Raw genomic sequence first — 17,890 nt, 5'->3', positions numbered from 1 at the left:
ATAGAACCACCATTGCGTTTCTGGGATACATCATCAGCCCCGAAGGGATCTCCATGGACCAAGAAAAGGTCCAGGCAGTAGTAAACTGGCCCACACCCACGATGATCAAGGAACTACAGAGGTTTCTGGGGTTTACAAACTTCTACAGAAGGTTTATTAGGAATTTCAGTGCCATCGCCAACTCCCTAACGTCCCTGCTAAAGGGGAAACCCAAACGTCTGTCATGGAATCCAACCGCCCAAAACGCCTTCGACAAGCTCAAGAAAGCCTTCACTACTGCACCCATCATCAAACATCCGGACACATCTAGAACGTTTATAGTGGTGGTGGGCGCATCACAGACTGGGGTAGGAGCCATTTTGTCCCAGCCATTTTCGGAGAGAGGTCAAAGCTCCATCCAGTGGCATTCTTCTCGCAAAAGCTTTCCCCCTCTGAGAGAAACTACGATGTGGGAAATCGTGAACTCTTGGCAGTTAAGTTAGCACTGGAGGAGTGGAGACACTGGTTAGAGGGGGCTACACATCCCTTTGTCATCTTCACAGACCATAAGAACCTGGAGTATCTTCGCACTGCAAAGAGACTCACACCCCACCATGCCCGATGGGCCCTGTTCTTCACCAGGTTTCACTTCACGTTATCATACAGACCAGGGTCCAAGAAAATAAAAGCTGATGCCCTGTCTTGTCTCGACCACACAGAACGTGTCAACAAGCATGAGGAGTATATCATCCATCCTTCATGTATCATCAATGCGCTAGAGTGGGATCTGGACCAGGAACTAGAGGAGATTCCCCAGTCGCAAGTACCCATAAAATGTCCCCCGAACAAACTTTTTGTACCCGAAGAGTACCGTCAAGAACTCATCATCTGGGCGCACACGGTACTCGGTACAGGGCATCCAGGGGCACAGCGTACACACCATCTCTTAAAGGAGAAGGGCTGGTGGTCCAATATGGAGGGAGATATACACAAGGTGGTGGCATCCTGTTCATCTTGCGCACAGAATAGGGTACCTCTGACCCTCCCAGCTGGGAGGCTCAAGCCCTTACCCATACCCAAACGCCCATGGTCACACATATCAGTTGACTTCGTAACGGATTTACCAAGATCCCAAGGAAATACCACAGTTCTAGTCACAGTGGACCGGTTTTCCAAGTCCGTACGTTTTATTCCATTACCCGCTCTCCCCACCGCCTTCGTGACAGCCGAACTTCTATTCCAGCATGTTTTTAGATATTTCGGCATTCCGGAGGAGATTATCTGTGACAGGGGCCCGCACTTTACTTCCAGATTTGGTCCAGCTTCATGGCTAAGATGGGAGTAACAGTGAATCTCACCTCCAGATATCACCCACAAGCCAACGGACAAGTTGAATGAATCAATCAGGAATTAGGGTGATTCCTCCGTACTTTCTGTGCCAATAACCCCGAGGATTGGAGCAAGTTTCTGCCATGGGCCGAGTACGCCCAAAATTCACTACGTCATTCGGTTACCAACCTCACTCCTTTCCAGTGCATACTAGGTTACCAACCTCCACTGTTCCCATGGAACGCGACTCCCACCACAGCTCCTGCCGTTGACCAATGGTTTGAATGTAGTGAGAGTGTCTGGGCTGACACCCACCGACGCCTGAAAGAGACCACAGACACATACAAGCGCAAAGCAGATCGCCACCGCAACGAACACCCTAATTACCAACCAGGCGATAGGGTGTGGTTGTCCACCAAGGACTTAAGACAAGCTCATAGCTGTAAAAAAAACTAACGCCAAGATACACTGGACCATTTTTCGATCCTCAAGCGAATCAATGAAGTCACTTACCGTCTGGAACTGACACGACACAGCCGCATCTCCCCTCATTCCACATATCATGTCTCAAACCTGTTGTCAACGGTCCATTAGCTACAGAAGTACCATCTGAAACTCCTCCAACCCCTCTGGAAACTGATGGACAACCGGCTTACCGTGTCAAGAAAATCATCAAATCTAGACAGAGGAGAGGCAAGCTGGAGTATTTGGTCGAGTGGGAGGGTGATGGACCTGAGGAACAATGCTGGGTTCCCAAGCAGGACATACTGGATCCACAGCTTACTAAAGACTTTCACGCAACTCATCCTGATCTCCCAGGTCCACAACCCCGGGGGAGGCCAAGAAAGGATTCGGCTCCTGGAGTGAGCCCTTTGGGGGGGGTTCTGTCACAACTCAGTCAGATCAGAACTCAATTTCCCAAGATGCAACACTCACTTCTCATGCACGCATGCACTCACCATCCCCAGAGTTCTGATCAGACACACCTGGCACCAATCTCAAACACACACACTCTCACCGCTAGTACTTAGGGATGTCATTCACCTAGAGTAAATGCGAAGTATACGTTCAGTCAACTCGTTTCTCTGCGTTACCAAGCCAATCTAGTTAGTTAGTCTTCTTAGTTAGCCGCCGGCTTCTGCTTCCATGCCGATTCGAGGTTCGTGACACCCAAAATGGACGAGGCATTTATACTTGACTCGCTTGCCATTTGAAACGAAAGGGGGCATCTCGGAATAATCATCTTATAAATCAACAGGAAATAGCTAAGAGAAGAAGTAGTTTGTCGGAACAACCATAGCAACGCTTACAAACATGAACCTCTCAAGCCAAGTTCATGTCCAAGGTCGAAGAGACAGCCTCTCACACCAAGTTCCAGCTAAAGGTCGACGAGGTGACCTCCCATGCCAAGTTCCTGTCTGAGATCGACGATGTGACCTTCCACGCCAAGTTCCAGTCTGAGAGCAAAAATGTGACCTTCCATGCCAAGTTCCAGTCTGAAACATCACGACCAACCAGGTTCTGCTCACGCCAGAGTCTGTTGACACAACCAAACAAGTATTCCTCATGCCTGAAACCGACATCATGACCAACCAAGTTCTCCTCATGCCTGAAACCGACGTCACAACCAACCACGTTCTGATCACGCCCGATTCTGCTGACACGGACAACCAAGTTCTGCTCCCGTCCGAATCTGCTGACACGAATAACCAAGTTCTGCTCACGCCCAAGTCTGTTGACACAGCCAACCAGGCTCAGCTTGCAGAGTCGAAGGAGGATGGCGCTCTGTTTTCCTGCTCCGCTGAGGATGTCGCTCTACCTTATTGCTCAGCTTAGGATGCCACTCAGTCTCCCGGTTCAGCTGAAGACATTGTGCCCAGAAGGCCAGGACTGCCAGGGGAGGGGAGAGTGTTCTGGTGCTTGGGGAGGAGCGCCCTTTGGTGGGGGGGTTCTGTAATGATTTCCCCTCGAGCAGCGCAGTATTGCACCGTGCTCAGAAACCCGAAGTGCAAGCTCATTGCTCGAGTCAGATGCGCGAGCTCTTAGCAAACGCACGCTTTTGGGTCTTCAGTGATATTGACTTTGCTTACTTTGGACACATGCTTTTGTTGTGGTTTATGTTCTGTCTCTGCCCCTGTACTGTCGTTGTTTTTTTTCCCGTGTGTGCGCTTCATTGTTTTCAGCTGTCCTGTGTTTCACCCCTGATTACGTTTGTCATTTAAACCCCTTGTGTCTCTTTGCACATCGCGTAGTATTGAGTGTATTCTCGTTACCAAGCGGATGTTCCTTTTCTCTCGTTTTGATTCATGTTTATTGACTTTGTTTCTCGCTTCTCGTTCTGGATTCTAGCCTTGCCCAGTTTAGGCCTGTTTGTAGATCACTTGACCCATTGCCTGTTTTGACCTATGCTCTTGTATCATGATTTGAATTTGTCTGCCTGTCTCTATCAAATAAAAGTCTTGTAAAAATGCACTTGCATCCATCCTAATTTCCATTACAAGGATCACAATACAGGAAGAATTGTTGTTAGTTGTTGAGGATGTTTGTTTTCAGTACACTTCACTAAAACCCACAGTATGAACAAAAGAGCAAAGAATCATATAAACCCCAGTAAACCTTGAGATTATCACTTGTCACGTTACAACAAAATATAGTTATAAATATGAGAACATGTATAAAACTAAATTGAACAACCTCAATTTTTTTTTTATTTTAAGATTTTGAGATTTTTATTAAATATGGACCTTTGCTTTCATTAAATAGACGTGTTATTTATTGTAGGCTCATTTAGTAAACGTTAGCAATTACTGTAGACATAAGCAAAAAGTGGGTGCTTCCTGCAAATGTCATTTCTCACATTTACAAATTCAGGTGATTGTTCCCACATCAATGCAAATGTATGAGACAAACAGACAAAAGAAAGTTATTACAGAATGATCACTCTGTATGTTCACCCATCAATGTAAACATCTCTATGTATAAAGACAAAAGAATGAGGTTTAATCACTGTCTGATGGTGTAGTGTAGTGGCTGTGTTTATTTGTGAATATGCTGATGAATGAAAACATGGTACACCCTCCAAAAAACTTTCAGCTCTGGCTTTATTCTTTCAACATTATGTACAAAGCAAATCAAAATCACCATTTTTTAAAAACCTTTCTATGAATTTTGTGCCATCTGGCTATCTCTATGATCCCAACTGGATGGATCATAGAGATGCCTGTACAATCATACCTTTTGAAAGAGTCCCCTCGAAGTCATTAATTTTCAGATGCAGCGCTGCGCAAGTTACAAAAAATGTTGTGCACACCACCACGTGAAACGAGGCCTCGCACACTCAACATGCTCGACTGCCCTCTCCGCGATGACGTCATTTTTGCCGTGCGCTCCCTTGTGCTATTGCAGACACTTCGAATATAACTCAGGCTTAACGCTGTCTAGCATTAGTGTTTTGTGTAGGGTGCCACAATTTTTCTTTTCATTTTCAGAGGATGCCGTGACAGAAAAGAGTTTGGGAAACGCTGATTTAAAATATATGAAAGTTCCACTTTTTAAATTAAATTACAGAAAAAAATGACCTTTTCCACGATGTTAAAATTTTTGGAGATGTACCTGTGTGTGTGTGTGTGTGTGTGTGTGTGTGTGTGTGTGTGTATGTATGTATATATATATATATATATATATATATATATATATATATATATATATATATATAAATATATATATAAATATTAGTAATTAATAAATACATTGTAAAAATCCTATTCAAGCATATATTTGTCACAGTGAACAGAACAGCAATGACACTATGAAATTAAGATGATTAAAGCACAGCTCTGATATGTTTACAGTGCTGATTTCTTCTGTTTTTGTATATATCTCATACTAAATAGTTTTAGATCCTCAAACGAAATAGAACATACAACAAAGGCAACCTATGTAAATACATAATACAGATTGTTTTTTTGTTTTTTTACTAAAGCAAAAAAATCCAATACCTATCACTAATGTGAAAAACTAATTGCCCCTTTAAACTTCTGACAAAAAATCTGTTTGTGCCACCTTTAGCAGCATTAACTGCAATCAAACACTTCCAATAACTGGAGATCAGCCTTTTACTTACTTCTAGGACTAGGATTTGGATCATTGTTTTACTGCATAATCCAGTTGCGCTTGAATTTCATTTTATGGACTGAAGACTGGACATTCTCCTTTAGGATTTCTGGTAGAGAGGAGAATTCACATTTCCCTCAATTATTGCCAGTTGCCCTGAAGCAACAAAGCATCCCCACACCTTCACAATTCCACCACAATGCTTGACCATAGGTATGATGTTCTTTCTGTGGAATTCTGTGTTTGGTTTACGCCAGCTGTAATGGGACCCCTGTCTTCCAACAGTTTCACATTCGACTCATCATCCACATAATATTCTCCCAAATCTTTTGAGGATCATCAAGTTGTGTTTCGGCAAAATTCAGATGAGCCTGAATGTTCTTCTGGGTTAGCAGTGGTTTTCACCTTGCCACACTTACATTGAAGCCATTTTTGCACAGTGCGTTTCTGATAGTGGAGTCATGAACAGTGACCTTTATTGATGCAAGAGAGGCATGTAAGTCCTTTGATGTTGTCCTTGGCTATTTTGTGACGTGCTACATGAGTAATTGCTTTGCTCTTGGAAGAATTTTGGAAGGCCGACAGGGCAGCCTCTCCAGCCAAACTCCCTCCAAAGGCCGATGAGCTAGCCTCTATCCCTGCAGTGCTCCAGTGTGTCCAGGTCAGTGTGGCGACCTCATCTTCATAGGTCCAGCCTGAGACCCATTAAGTGGTCTCCCCTGCAAGGCTTCAGCCAGAAGTCAATGTGGTGACCTGGCCAACCAAGCTCTGCTCATGCCTGAGGCCGACGACATGGCCCACTATGTTACATTAATCTCTTCAGCCAGTTCATCAACTTGCATACTAGATCCCGTACCTACATGTTTGTTTAAACAGATTTGTCCAGAAGTAATTGAACCACTTTTAAATATAATCAATTCATCCCTAAGCACTGGCTATGTACCTAAATCACTTAAATTAGCAGTTATTAAATCCTTGATTAAAAAACCTGACCTTGACCCGTCTCAATTGTCCAGCTATAAATCAATGTCAAATGCCCTTCATCTCTAAGATTTTAGAAAAGGTTGTAGCAAAGCAGTTATGTTCGTACTTAGATTGGAATAACATTCATGAAATGTATCAGTCGGGATTTAGACCTCATCATAGCACAGAGACAGCATTAGTTAAAGTAATAAATGACCTTCTACAGACCTCTGATCAGGGTTGTGTCTCGCTGCTTGTGTTACTCGACCTTAATGCAGCTTTTGATACTATAGATCACACTGTTCTCCTTGATAGATTAGAAAACGTTGTCGGCATTAAGGGAACAGTCCTCTCCTGGCTCAGATCTTATCTGTCCAGTTATCAGTTCGTAGATGTAAATGGTGATTTCTCCATGCGTACTGAGGTTACTTTTGGAGTTCCACAGGGTTCTGTTTTAGGCCCACTGCTCTTTACTTTATTTATGCTACCCCTAGGAAAAATTATTCGTAAACATGGAATTAGCTTCCACTGTTATGCTGATGATACACAGTTGTATGTTTCAGCGAAGCCAGAGGACAGACAGAAGCTTAGTAAAGTTGAGGATTGTGTAAAGGACATTAGACGTTGGATGTTAACTAACTTCCTTTTACTTAATTCTGATAAAACAGAAATACTTTTATTAGGCCCACATGTAGCTAGAAGTAATCTTTCTGATCACATGGTTACTCTGGATGGTCTTTCTGTTTCATCATGTACAGCAGTTAAAGACCTTAGAGTGATTATTGACTCCAGCCTATCATTTGATGCTCATGTAGATAATATTACTAGGATAGCTTTCTTTCATCTCAGAAATATTTCTAAGATAAGAAACATATTGTCACTACATGATGCGGAAATACTAGTTCATGCATTCGTCACCTCTAGATTAGATTACTGTAATGCCTTACTGTCTGGATGTTCCAGTAGGAATATAAATAAGCTCAAGTTAGTCCAGAATGCAGCTGCTAGAGTCCTAACTAGAACCAGAAGATACGACCATATCACACCAATATTATCGATACTGCATTGGCTAACAGTAAAATCTCGCATTAACTATAAAATACTTTTATTAACCTATAAAGCACTAAACGGTTTCGCGCCACAATATCTAAGCAACCTTTTGGTTTTATATGATCCGCCACGCCTACTTAGATCAAAAGATGCAGGCTATTTGACGGTACCTCGAATAGTGAAGGCTACAGCAGGGGGAAGAGCCTTCACTTATAGAGCCCCACAGTTATGGAACAGTCTTCCTATTAGTGTTCGGGACTCAGACACAGTCTCAGTGTTTAAGTCTAGGCTTAAAACGTATTTGTTTACTCAAGCCTACCCTGACTAGATTCTATTTTACTACTTCGCAGTCATAATAATCTTTTTTCTCCCTCTCTCCTTTTGCCGAGCCCCACACGAATTTATGGAGATACTAGAGATCCAGATCCTTTCTGCCTCTGGATGGAGCTCAAATCTTCTCTAATTCCAGACTGCTGGGACTACGGCTGCTCCTTAGGCCATACAGACTTCATATAAATCCATAATTAACTTTTTCACACTATCTGTTGTTACCCAGATGAGGATGGGTTCCCTTCTGAGTCGGGTTCCTCTCAAGGTTTCTTCCTCTTAAAACATCTTAGGGAGTTTTTCCTTGCCACCGTCGCCACTCAGTGGCTTGCTCAGTTGGGATAAATTCACACCTTTAATATCTGTATACCATGTTGATATTTCTGTAAAGCTGCTTTGAGACAATGTCTATTGTAAAAAGTGCTATACAAATAAAATTGAATTGAACTTTGCTCATGTCTGAGTTTGACAACATGGTTGACCAAGTCTTGTTCATGTCATAGGCTGACGGGACAGCCTCCCAAGTCATATTCTTGCTAGAGGCTGACGAGACAGCCTACCAAGTCAAACTCTTGTCTGAGGCTGATGACAAAGTCTCCCAAGACCAGCTCACACCTGAGGCTGACAGCACGACCTCCCAAGCCTTATTCCCCCCTCACTACCACGGTGAGTCTGCCCCAGCCTCATGTCTGCTTCTCGGCTCCTCCAGGAACCAGCTATTTTATGGACAATGCCTGCCTCGGGACCTGGAGGACTGTGTGTACATTTTGCCCAGAGGGCCAGGACCGCCGGGGGTAGTGTTTTTTGGCGCCCCTGGGGGCGACTCTGTCACAGATTTCCCCTAGCCTGGTGTTCCCCTAATGTTGCAGGCTTCCTGCCCTCCTCGGTTCCTCACACCGGAATAAGAGAGGATGCATTACTGTGTCCAGTAAGGGCTCTCTGTACTTACGTCCATCGCTCCAGCCAGTGGCGTAAGTCGGAGCAGCTGCTGGTCTGCTTTGGCGGCAACAGTAGAGGTGATGCCGTGTCAAAGCAGCGCATCTCTAATTGGATATTGGAACAATCTCTATCGCTTATGAGGCACGCGGTCTCGCTATGCCTCTGGACATAAAGGCTCGTTCCACTAGGGCAGTCGCCTCCTCGAAGGCTTTGTCCAAAGGGGTATCCTTACAGGATGTGTGTGCTACTGCAGGGTGGTCTACGCCACACACATTTGTTCATTATTACAGCCTGGATTCGAGTGTCTTGCAGTGACTAGAGGCTTGGGTCTTTTTGAACAGGCCGTACCCTCGGAATGACGGAGTGGATATTCTCGTTCCCATACTGCTATGCTAAACGCAACATTGAGTTCCCTTTGAAAGGGAACGCCTGGTTTACGCATGTAAATCTGTTCCGTGAGAAGGGAATGAGACGTTGCCTAGATTTGTCATACCAGGGCAGGCCTGTGAATTGCGTCTTTGCTTCAGATAATAAAGGCTGACAGCATGGTTCACAGGTGCCATATTTACATCACACGACATGCTTGATTGCCACATCACCTGATCATGGCAGTCCTATAAATAGAAGCATGATTTTACACAAGCTTCAGATACCGGTCGCGCGTGTAAGGGCGCTCCCATACTGTTATGCCAAACACAACGTCTCGTTCCCTTCTCAGGGAACAGGGTTACATGCGTAACCCAGACCTTTTCTGCCAGATCCGTACCAAGCCTTTGATCATTGTGTTTATCGTTCCATGGTTTTTTATTCTGTTTTTGTCCTCGCATTTTCGATTTTTGTTCTGCCCTGTTTATGGCTGAGCACTCGCTTGCTTTTTGACTACATTTTTGCCCTATTGATTTGGATTTGTCTGCTACTGCTCCTTAATAAAAAGCTTAAACTGCACTTGCAGGCATCTCTATCCCCTTTACATGACAGATATACACAAAAAAACAGAATAAATCAGAATACTTTTTCACTGCGCTGTACTTGAATGGACTGGATTCCTTGGACAGATTTTGCTCATCACTCACAGAAAACACAGATTTGGTCTAAGACATCACCTTTCATTATATCAACTTGTAATATTGTTTAAAGATACACATTGTACAGTTTGTAGGTTCCTTATCATGGCAGTACTGCTGTCCATATGCATAGAACTAATACTTTTAACACAATCCAAACAGTGCCAAACAGATGTGTATTTAGATGTTACAGCTACAAGCAAAGCCAGGTTTCTTTGCTCTCTCTCTCTCTTGCTCTGTCTCTGGAGACTATCATAGTAGTGTGTCGACACTAAATATCGGCTGCCGTGGATCAGCTGTGAGCCTGCGGGACTGGGATTCTGCCCGTGCTTATTTGGATGAATGAATTATTAATGCATTACTGATTTTCCTCAAGCTCCAGCTTTGCTGCTAGATTTTCCAACAGACTTTCAGTGTATGTAGTGCTGTACTTCATTGCAGTATCTCAGTTCTTCCTGTCTCTCTCTTTTGCAGATAACAGAAGCTGACGTGCACACCAGAACATCACTCAGGTATTTTGGATGGGAAATGAAACTAAAAGTGTGTCTTTGAATTATGAAGATGAGGATTTTATTATCATGGACAGCCCTAACCCTGCTGTCACTCAAATGCAACCTCGCAGGTACAGTATTTTTCCAGTAGCCTTTAATTCTACACTGATCTGCTTAATTCCCATTTCTGCACTTCACAAGAGGAGGTTTGTGCATTATTGCATAGAGAGCACACTGCAATTAAGTTCCTTAAATTGCCTATATGGCTACTTCTTTTTTGATACATCTTCATGGACTACACAATCAAACCTTATTTTGAAGATTATTTTGAAGATCTTGAAGACTTTTCTGGAATTTCACACCATTCCCTAGAAATTATGAAACTCATTCAATGAAAAGTCTTCAAGATAAAACCACAAGTCAAGTGGCCTTGACCATCTATTACTAGGCACACAGACCTGAATGATTGAAAACCTTCACAGACTCTCTTAATCCACTCCTTCCTCTTCGAGGAAGAGGTGGCTCAAGAACTTCCTCCCTGCAGTGAAGACAACCGCCTTTCCCAGAATGATCGGCCCTGTTCTAAATGGATCATTAATTCCCTTCATTTAAAGGACATATAAAAGAAGCAAAGGAAAGGGAAAAATGAATGAAGAGACATGAGGCCCTCACCCCAGGCAAACAGGCCATTCTATTAGCCTGACTATGTGGGAGGGAGCATTTCACTTTGTCCTTGTCAAGGTTAGGGACCTGTTAAAAAAGAGATAGAGAGAGAGAATTTTCCTTTAGAGAACAAGCAGGTGATGCATCCCTAAAAAATGATGAGGGGTATGAACAAAGAAAAAACATGCTGAGATTTAACTGTCATATTCTGAACTGTGACGAAGGCTTGGTTGCAGATTGTGTTGAATTTACAAATGTGCATCAATTTGTAAATTGTATATTTCTGCACTAGGTGAATGTACGTCATTTAAAAACCCACTCTCTATCTATCTATCTATCTATCTATCTATCTATCTATCTATCTATCTATCTACATTTACATTTATTCATTTAGCAGACGCTTTTATCCAAAGTGACTTACAAATGAGAAAATTCAAGAAAAGCGATATCAAGCAGAGAAAAATACAAGTAGTGCTACCATACAAGATCCATTAATTGACTTCCAGAAGAAGCCTAGTGCGCAGAGAAGAGGTGTAAGTGCCAGAGTAAGTTTTTATTTTTTAAATTTTATTTATTTATTATGATTTTTTAGGGGTTGGTTAGGTGTTCGCGGAAGAGGTGGGTCTTTAGCTGTTTCTTGAAGATGTTCTGCGATCCAGATTTAGGTTGAAAATTCATTCCATCACTGAGGAACAGTTAGTTTGAAGGTTCTTGAAAGGGACCTTGAGTCACGCTGAGTAGGTATTACTCAGCGTCGGTCGTTGATTGATCGCAGATCTATCTATCTATCTATCTATCTATCTATCTATCTATCTATCTGTCTGTCTGTCTGTCTGTCTGTCTGTCTGTCTATCAGCATTACAGTGGCAAATTACCACAGCAGTGACCCTACAGATGAGCGTATTTTTATATTCTTATGAGTTCCTATTAAACAAGAGCATCGAGAAAGGAAAGGGGAGTTCATATACTTGAAATAGTAAAGCATGCAATGATAACAAATCATATTAAATTGAACCAAGTAAGTAAAGTATATAAGATAGATGGATATATTTAAGAAAGGATAATGTCACAAGCCAAAAGAGAAAGATAGCAAGTTAGCTAGTTGCCTCACCTCAGTTCAACTGTTATTGAGACTTTGAAGGCAATGAACTTGCCTCTGGCATGTGTTTTGTGCGTAGGATAGATGGAATTATTTTGTGTTGGAGAGATCCAACAAATAACTGCTTTTATGTATCTCTCATGGTCTGCTAATCTGAAGTGCTAGCTGAAGTGCTAGCTTGTAAATATACATAGCGTTACCCATTTCTCCCCTTTCCTGGAAGAGGAAAAAAAGGTGAAATTTCCACTTCATTATTTTTTTCTTCTTTGTGTATCAATAATGAAACATGATTTTTTTTTCTGAATATGCCAACATGGACCTGGTGTTGCATTTTTGCAGAGAGAATTATTCAATATGGACCTGTTTTCACCCAAGAGCCTAGTGACAGTGTCTTTCCGCTGAGCACTGAAGACCCCAAGATATTCATCAACTGCAAAGCCAAAGGAAATCCGCTGCCCCATTACAGGTAATAAATGGCTCATACAGTCTCATATTTTTCAACATTTTAGACAAAGAGCACTGGCCAAGGGTCAGGTCTTGGTGTTTATTTAAGGATATTAGGATGTAAAGGGCAAAGCCATAATGTAAATCAATGAGGTCTTAATTGAAATGAGCAATTTTCCTATATTTTATTTACTTTCAAAATTGCCTATTTTAAAACTTTACAATTATTATATGCTAACAGTGGCTATTACATGAAACCTAATGTGCCTAGCATGTTTAGTTCTTTATACTGAACATGATTTTTCATGGTCACTTTGACTTAAGCGTTGACGGGAAATAAACATGATAAACACACACACACACACACACACACACACACACACACACACACACACACACACACACACAAAAAGAATGATCCCTGTTGCATGTTACGTGCATGTAGAAGCAGGACACAAGTGCGTAAAAGCAGCATGTTATATATGCAGGTGTCAAAATAACAGTTGGACAGCATTAAATGAGAAACATCTATAATCCTAAATAAGGACACAGGATCATCAAAACCAGGAAAGGCAAGACATATTACTAGAACTAAGAAACACAAAAACAAGCACAGTAAAACACAATAACATTGATAAGACTGCACAATGAGAAAAAGACAGGGCATAAATAGACCAGCTAATCTAGGGCTAAACAGAGAACACGTCTGAAGTGCACATAGGGTTAAGTAGATTTACATAGCCAGTAAATTAAAATTAATGTCTGCCTCACAATTGTTCAGTTGCTTTCAAAAATGCAAAACTGTATTTCCCTTCACCTGCAGGTGGAAATTCAACGGAAAAGATTTCGACACTTACACTGATTTGAACTACAGCCTAGTAGAGGGCAACCTCTTGATCAATAACCCACAGGCAATGAAAGACGGAGGATCTTACCAGTGTATTGCCACTAATGCCTTTGGAACCATCCTGAGCCGCAAGGCCAAAGTGGAGTTTGCCTGTGAGTAGAATTCACACATCAAATTCTGTCACTTATGCTGTGACAGAATTGAAACGTTTCCTCACAGAGCTCTTATTTTCACATGCATTTAGCATAATGTTAGTCAAATCTTAAGTAATACTAGAATCAGCTACCAAAGGTAATACAAATCTCTTACACTCTAGACATGTACCAGTATCAGATACAGGACATTTCATGATATTTAAAGCAAACTGTATCATTATCTATGAAGGCATCATAATCTCTAGCCACCACATCTGTTGCTCATGTCGGATTACCATAACCATGTATGAGAATTTTGCCAGATTTCCATAAAATAAAACTCGTTTACCAATACTTAATTTATTATGGATGTTTAAGGACAGTTGGTGAATGAATATTCATCTCATAAACTCTCATAAAATGTACTGCATGTTTGTAGAACACTTTCATGAATTCTTCCATCAGGCCTGACTGACAAACAAATCCAGGACAGACAAACAAATCCAGAATGTAAGACACAAATGGTGATTGAGACAGGCAAGAGGTCAGACAATATTAGCACATTACTATTAAACTATCTCTTTTTTCCCTCAAGTGCATTAAATGCCTTATGGCACTTATTGTATATGATGTAGGTCTGAATATACAGGATGTGCCTATTTCTGACAACTACAAAAAAAGTCTCTCATTTGGATGATGCCTTCAACATACAATTGTGCTCCTGCAAAAAATATTTTGATTTCATGGAAGAAATATAGACATTGACATACTGAATCAGTGTATACTTACGGCAAAAGCAAATCTGTTGTCATTTGCAATTCCAAAACTAAACATTCTTGAGTGACATAGACATTCATCAATGTTTGTACTTATTGGTAATATTTTTCTCTGGCTTTATGTAAGAATGCATCTTTACATGCAATATATACTATGAGTCTTTTGTGTTCATAACACCACCAATGTCATCAGCTTTAAAAGGAATTTCCTGCATCATGCCATCCTAAACCTGAGAAATATATCATTACTTTTGGATTATAACAAGCAAACTTGTATGAAACAGTTTATTCTGTATCTGGAAAGTGAATTTTGGATCTAGATAATGTATTAATCCACTGTAATAATTGTTGTTTCATTCTTGTAGAGAATTAGTTATAATAAATTCCATTGTGTATAGGATCTGACATTCAGACAATATATTTTCAAGCTTTCCAGTAGACAGCCGATTAAGTGCTTAACTAAAAGCTTTGTTTTTAATTGGCTGACTGATGCCTGCAGTGTTAGTGGTATTTCAGATATTCTCTGTGGATTAGAATGGTATTTTCTAAAGGTTCCTGTCCTGTGAGTGCTCTTTCAATGAGATGGTGCTTTGCACAATGAAAACTAATGGCATAACTGTTGTTTGCAGATCTTCAGAATTTCACTAACAAGGCCAGAAATGCAGTCTCAGTAAGAGAATGCCAGGCTGTTGTGCTGCTGTGTGGCCCACCACTCCATTTTGGAGGTAATGTGCTCCCAGCTTTGCTTTTAATATTATTTTATTTTTCGATATAAAGCAACCTTATCTATCTCTTCATCTTCACCAACGTCAACTTGGAGGTAAATGGTGGGATATCTGTGGGATGTCTGTATTGAACTGTTTATTTTCAAAGCTGCCCAACTATTGTTTGGTCCAGCAGGTGGCACCAATGAGAAATGGGAATAGGAGGGTAACTTTAAATACACAAATGCCAGTTGAAAGTGCTTGTTTAAGCATGTATCTTGAAAAGAAAAGCATTATTCCAAATTATAGTGAATACTCCTTTCTTGGAAGCTTATAAATTTAAAGACATATTTTGAATTTAGCTCTGTTTTTGTATCTAACAGCAGCAGTTGTGTGTACTTGTAAGCAAGGACATCTTTCAATATATGAAATCTAAAAGAATAACAAGAACAATGAGAATGGATTAGTATTTATTTTTAATTAGTGGTTTGTTTTTGACTCACAATGACAATAAACTGACAACACAATAAATATTATAAAATGGAATTTATTCAAAGATATTTGTTTATGATATGTAAAACAAATAACAAAAAAACAATAAGAATTACTATTTGAAAACAACAAAGGTGCATTACCCAGCACTGTGTAAAAATATGAATTCGTAAATTTCTACCAAGTATATCTTATTCTTAACTCATTGTATGACAAACTTTACAAAATAATAATTCTGTAGTTAATATTTTTAAGTAAATAACTCTTTTTTTGGTTCACAGACGCATAAATAGTAAGATTACTATAGAAAAAGGTTAAACTTCAAGAATCATGCATCAAGAACAAGACACATGAAAAATCTAGCAACACTGCACTGTGTCATAACTCACAGCAAATGTCCTCACCAGTGTGTGTAATGTGTTTTGACAAGTTAAGACCAGTTAAAAGAATGAAAACTTGCAAAAAGTCATGTGACAACAATTTCTCTCTCTGTCATGCATCAAGTACTTACAAGAGCTGGTTTTCTAAACTGGCAGAAAGAATATTTATTAGACTTTCACCACCTCACATTTGAAAACTTCTTTACCTCCAATACCTATACACACACACACACACACACACACACACACACACACACACACACACACATACACACACACACATACACCACTTCCTCATGGCATTTAGCTCAGTTTCTCCATACCTCCTTCTTTCTTAATGCCATGTGTGCCCTTGCGGTCATTTGGAAAGGTTATTATCTTTAGGCTTGGTCTCATATTGCTGGGTAATAAAGGCACTTGGCAGTCCTTGTGGAGCAACAAGCTTCTTTATCCCTCTTTGCAGCCACTGGTGTCTTCTGTGCTTATGTGCAGCTGATTAGCGGCCCGTCAAAGTTCACAGACACACACACATACACGCATGCCATTGGTGCAATTTCACGCCATCGGCCCAGCATTCTGCCACTCGGTTGCATTTTCCAGAGGAGCGAATGGCCTGAAGCATAACGGCCCTCCCTCCTTTAGCCCACAATCCCTTTTTCCCTTTTACACTTCCCCTATTGAGTGCTTTCATATAGATATATGCATTGGATAACCGGAACCATACTGTATTTCTGCACTTGTGGATTTTGAGATATTCTGTACAGTTATTCCTTTTTTCCCTTTCAGTTTTATCTGTTTCACAATAAGACATCATGGTAATATTAATGCAAATAAATATATTTCTCTGTTTATTCCATGTCTATGCTGGTGTGTGCTATGTACAAAAGGTTTGTTACTCTGTATCCAAGATATGAGGTATGTACCTTGTTTATGCAAATTTTAGATATTAAAATTATGACTATACCATCAAAATGAAAGCTCATCAGTCAAAATGATGGAATGAAGTCCACAAAACAATAATCTCTATAAAACTCAGTATATAAATATGAACAGAACGTCATCTTAGTTTATTTTACATTCCTACCTGTTTTCACACAGTCACCATCAGGATGAAATACAGGGGTTTTGTGTGTATTGCTTCCATAAATATTATTTACAGTGCTAATAACTGAGATGAAGATAAGATATATGAGGCATACTAAAATGTATTTTGTTGCTATAAAATCAAATGAGATAGCCTGGGTCAATGGGTCATTAATTGCTATGTGGTGAACAGCACTTGAACATCTTCAATTATTGCCATTCTGTAACCATGAAAGGGAAATCTCACCCCCATCAATTCCTCCAAAATGGGTTTAATTTGTCAAGTCTTTAGTCTAAGGTCTAAAAATGGGTTTTCTTTTCATCTCCACAAAACAAAACGAGCTCTGACTTTTAGACATGCCATGCTTAGACAAGCTCTTATCGAGCTGTGTTTCAATCTCTCCAGCCCTCCCAGACCTTTAATAAGCACCCCTTAATTTGACACTGATGTTGGCAGATCCAGCTGCTCCACACTATGGTCTCTGTCTCATTAAGAAACAAAACACTGAAAAACCTCCAGAACCAAGGCCGGAAGCATTTCTAAATTGTTGCTTTATGAGTGAAAAGCATCCAAAAATGCAGTTAAGTGGAGGAAGTTTTGTTTTCTTTACACTCACCATAAGTGCAGTTGCATATAAATTTGTACAAGTTAATAAATCAGCAAATCCTCAAAGAACATTGATACACATTACTAGTGAAACACACCTACTCATAGAAGGTTTTCTTAATTTTTTGCTTTTGCGACTATTTTAGAATTAAAATGAAAACATTAAGCATAGTTTAAAGGTATAAACCTATAATATATAAAATAACACACATATAAGTATTTACTGACCAAAATGCAAGTTATGGAATGCAAGTTCTGAGGCTATCATGGGAACAGACTCAGCGAAAAAGAACAGGTGATTTTTTTTTTTCCTTATCTTCAACTGTCCAGCTTTGATGAGTCTGTACCCATGATAGGCTCAGATTCCTGTTCTTGGCGGACAGGAGTGGTATCCAATGTGGATGTC

At 40.6% G+C, this 17,890-nt stretch overlaps 1 protein-coding gene across 1 annotated transcript in view; it reads left to right on the top strand.

Moving 5' to 3' along the window:
- LOC108271629 (contactin-4) overlaps positions 1-17,890 on the top strand; it is a 188,131-nt gene that overhangs the window by 110,877 nt on the left and 59,364 nt on the right. Inside the window, exons 2-5 of the mRNA XM_053683821.1 lie at positions 10,239-10,386; positions 12,357-12,483; positions 13,285-13,460; positions 14,848-14,943. Coding sequence (XP_053539796.1) covers positions 10,320-10,386; positions 12,357-12,483; positions 13,285-13,460; positions 14,848-14,943 — 466 coding nt within the window. The 5' untranslated portion in view covers positions 10,239-10,319. The remainder of the gene's footprint in view (positions 1-10,238; positions 10,387-12,356; positions 12,484-13,284; positions 13,461-14,847; positions 14,944-17,890) is intronic.

This window comes from Ictalurus punctatus, chromosome 11 (assembly GCF_001660625.3).
Source record: "Ictalurus punctatus breed USDA103 chromosome 11, Coco_2.0, whole genome shotgun sequence".
Classification (NCBI taxonomy): Eukaryota; Metazoa; Chordata; class Actinopteri; order Siluriformes; family Ictaluridae; genus Ictalurus; species Ictalurus punctatus.
This window is presented reverse-complemented; position numbering and strand designations above follow the sequence as displayed.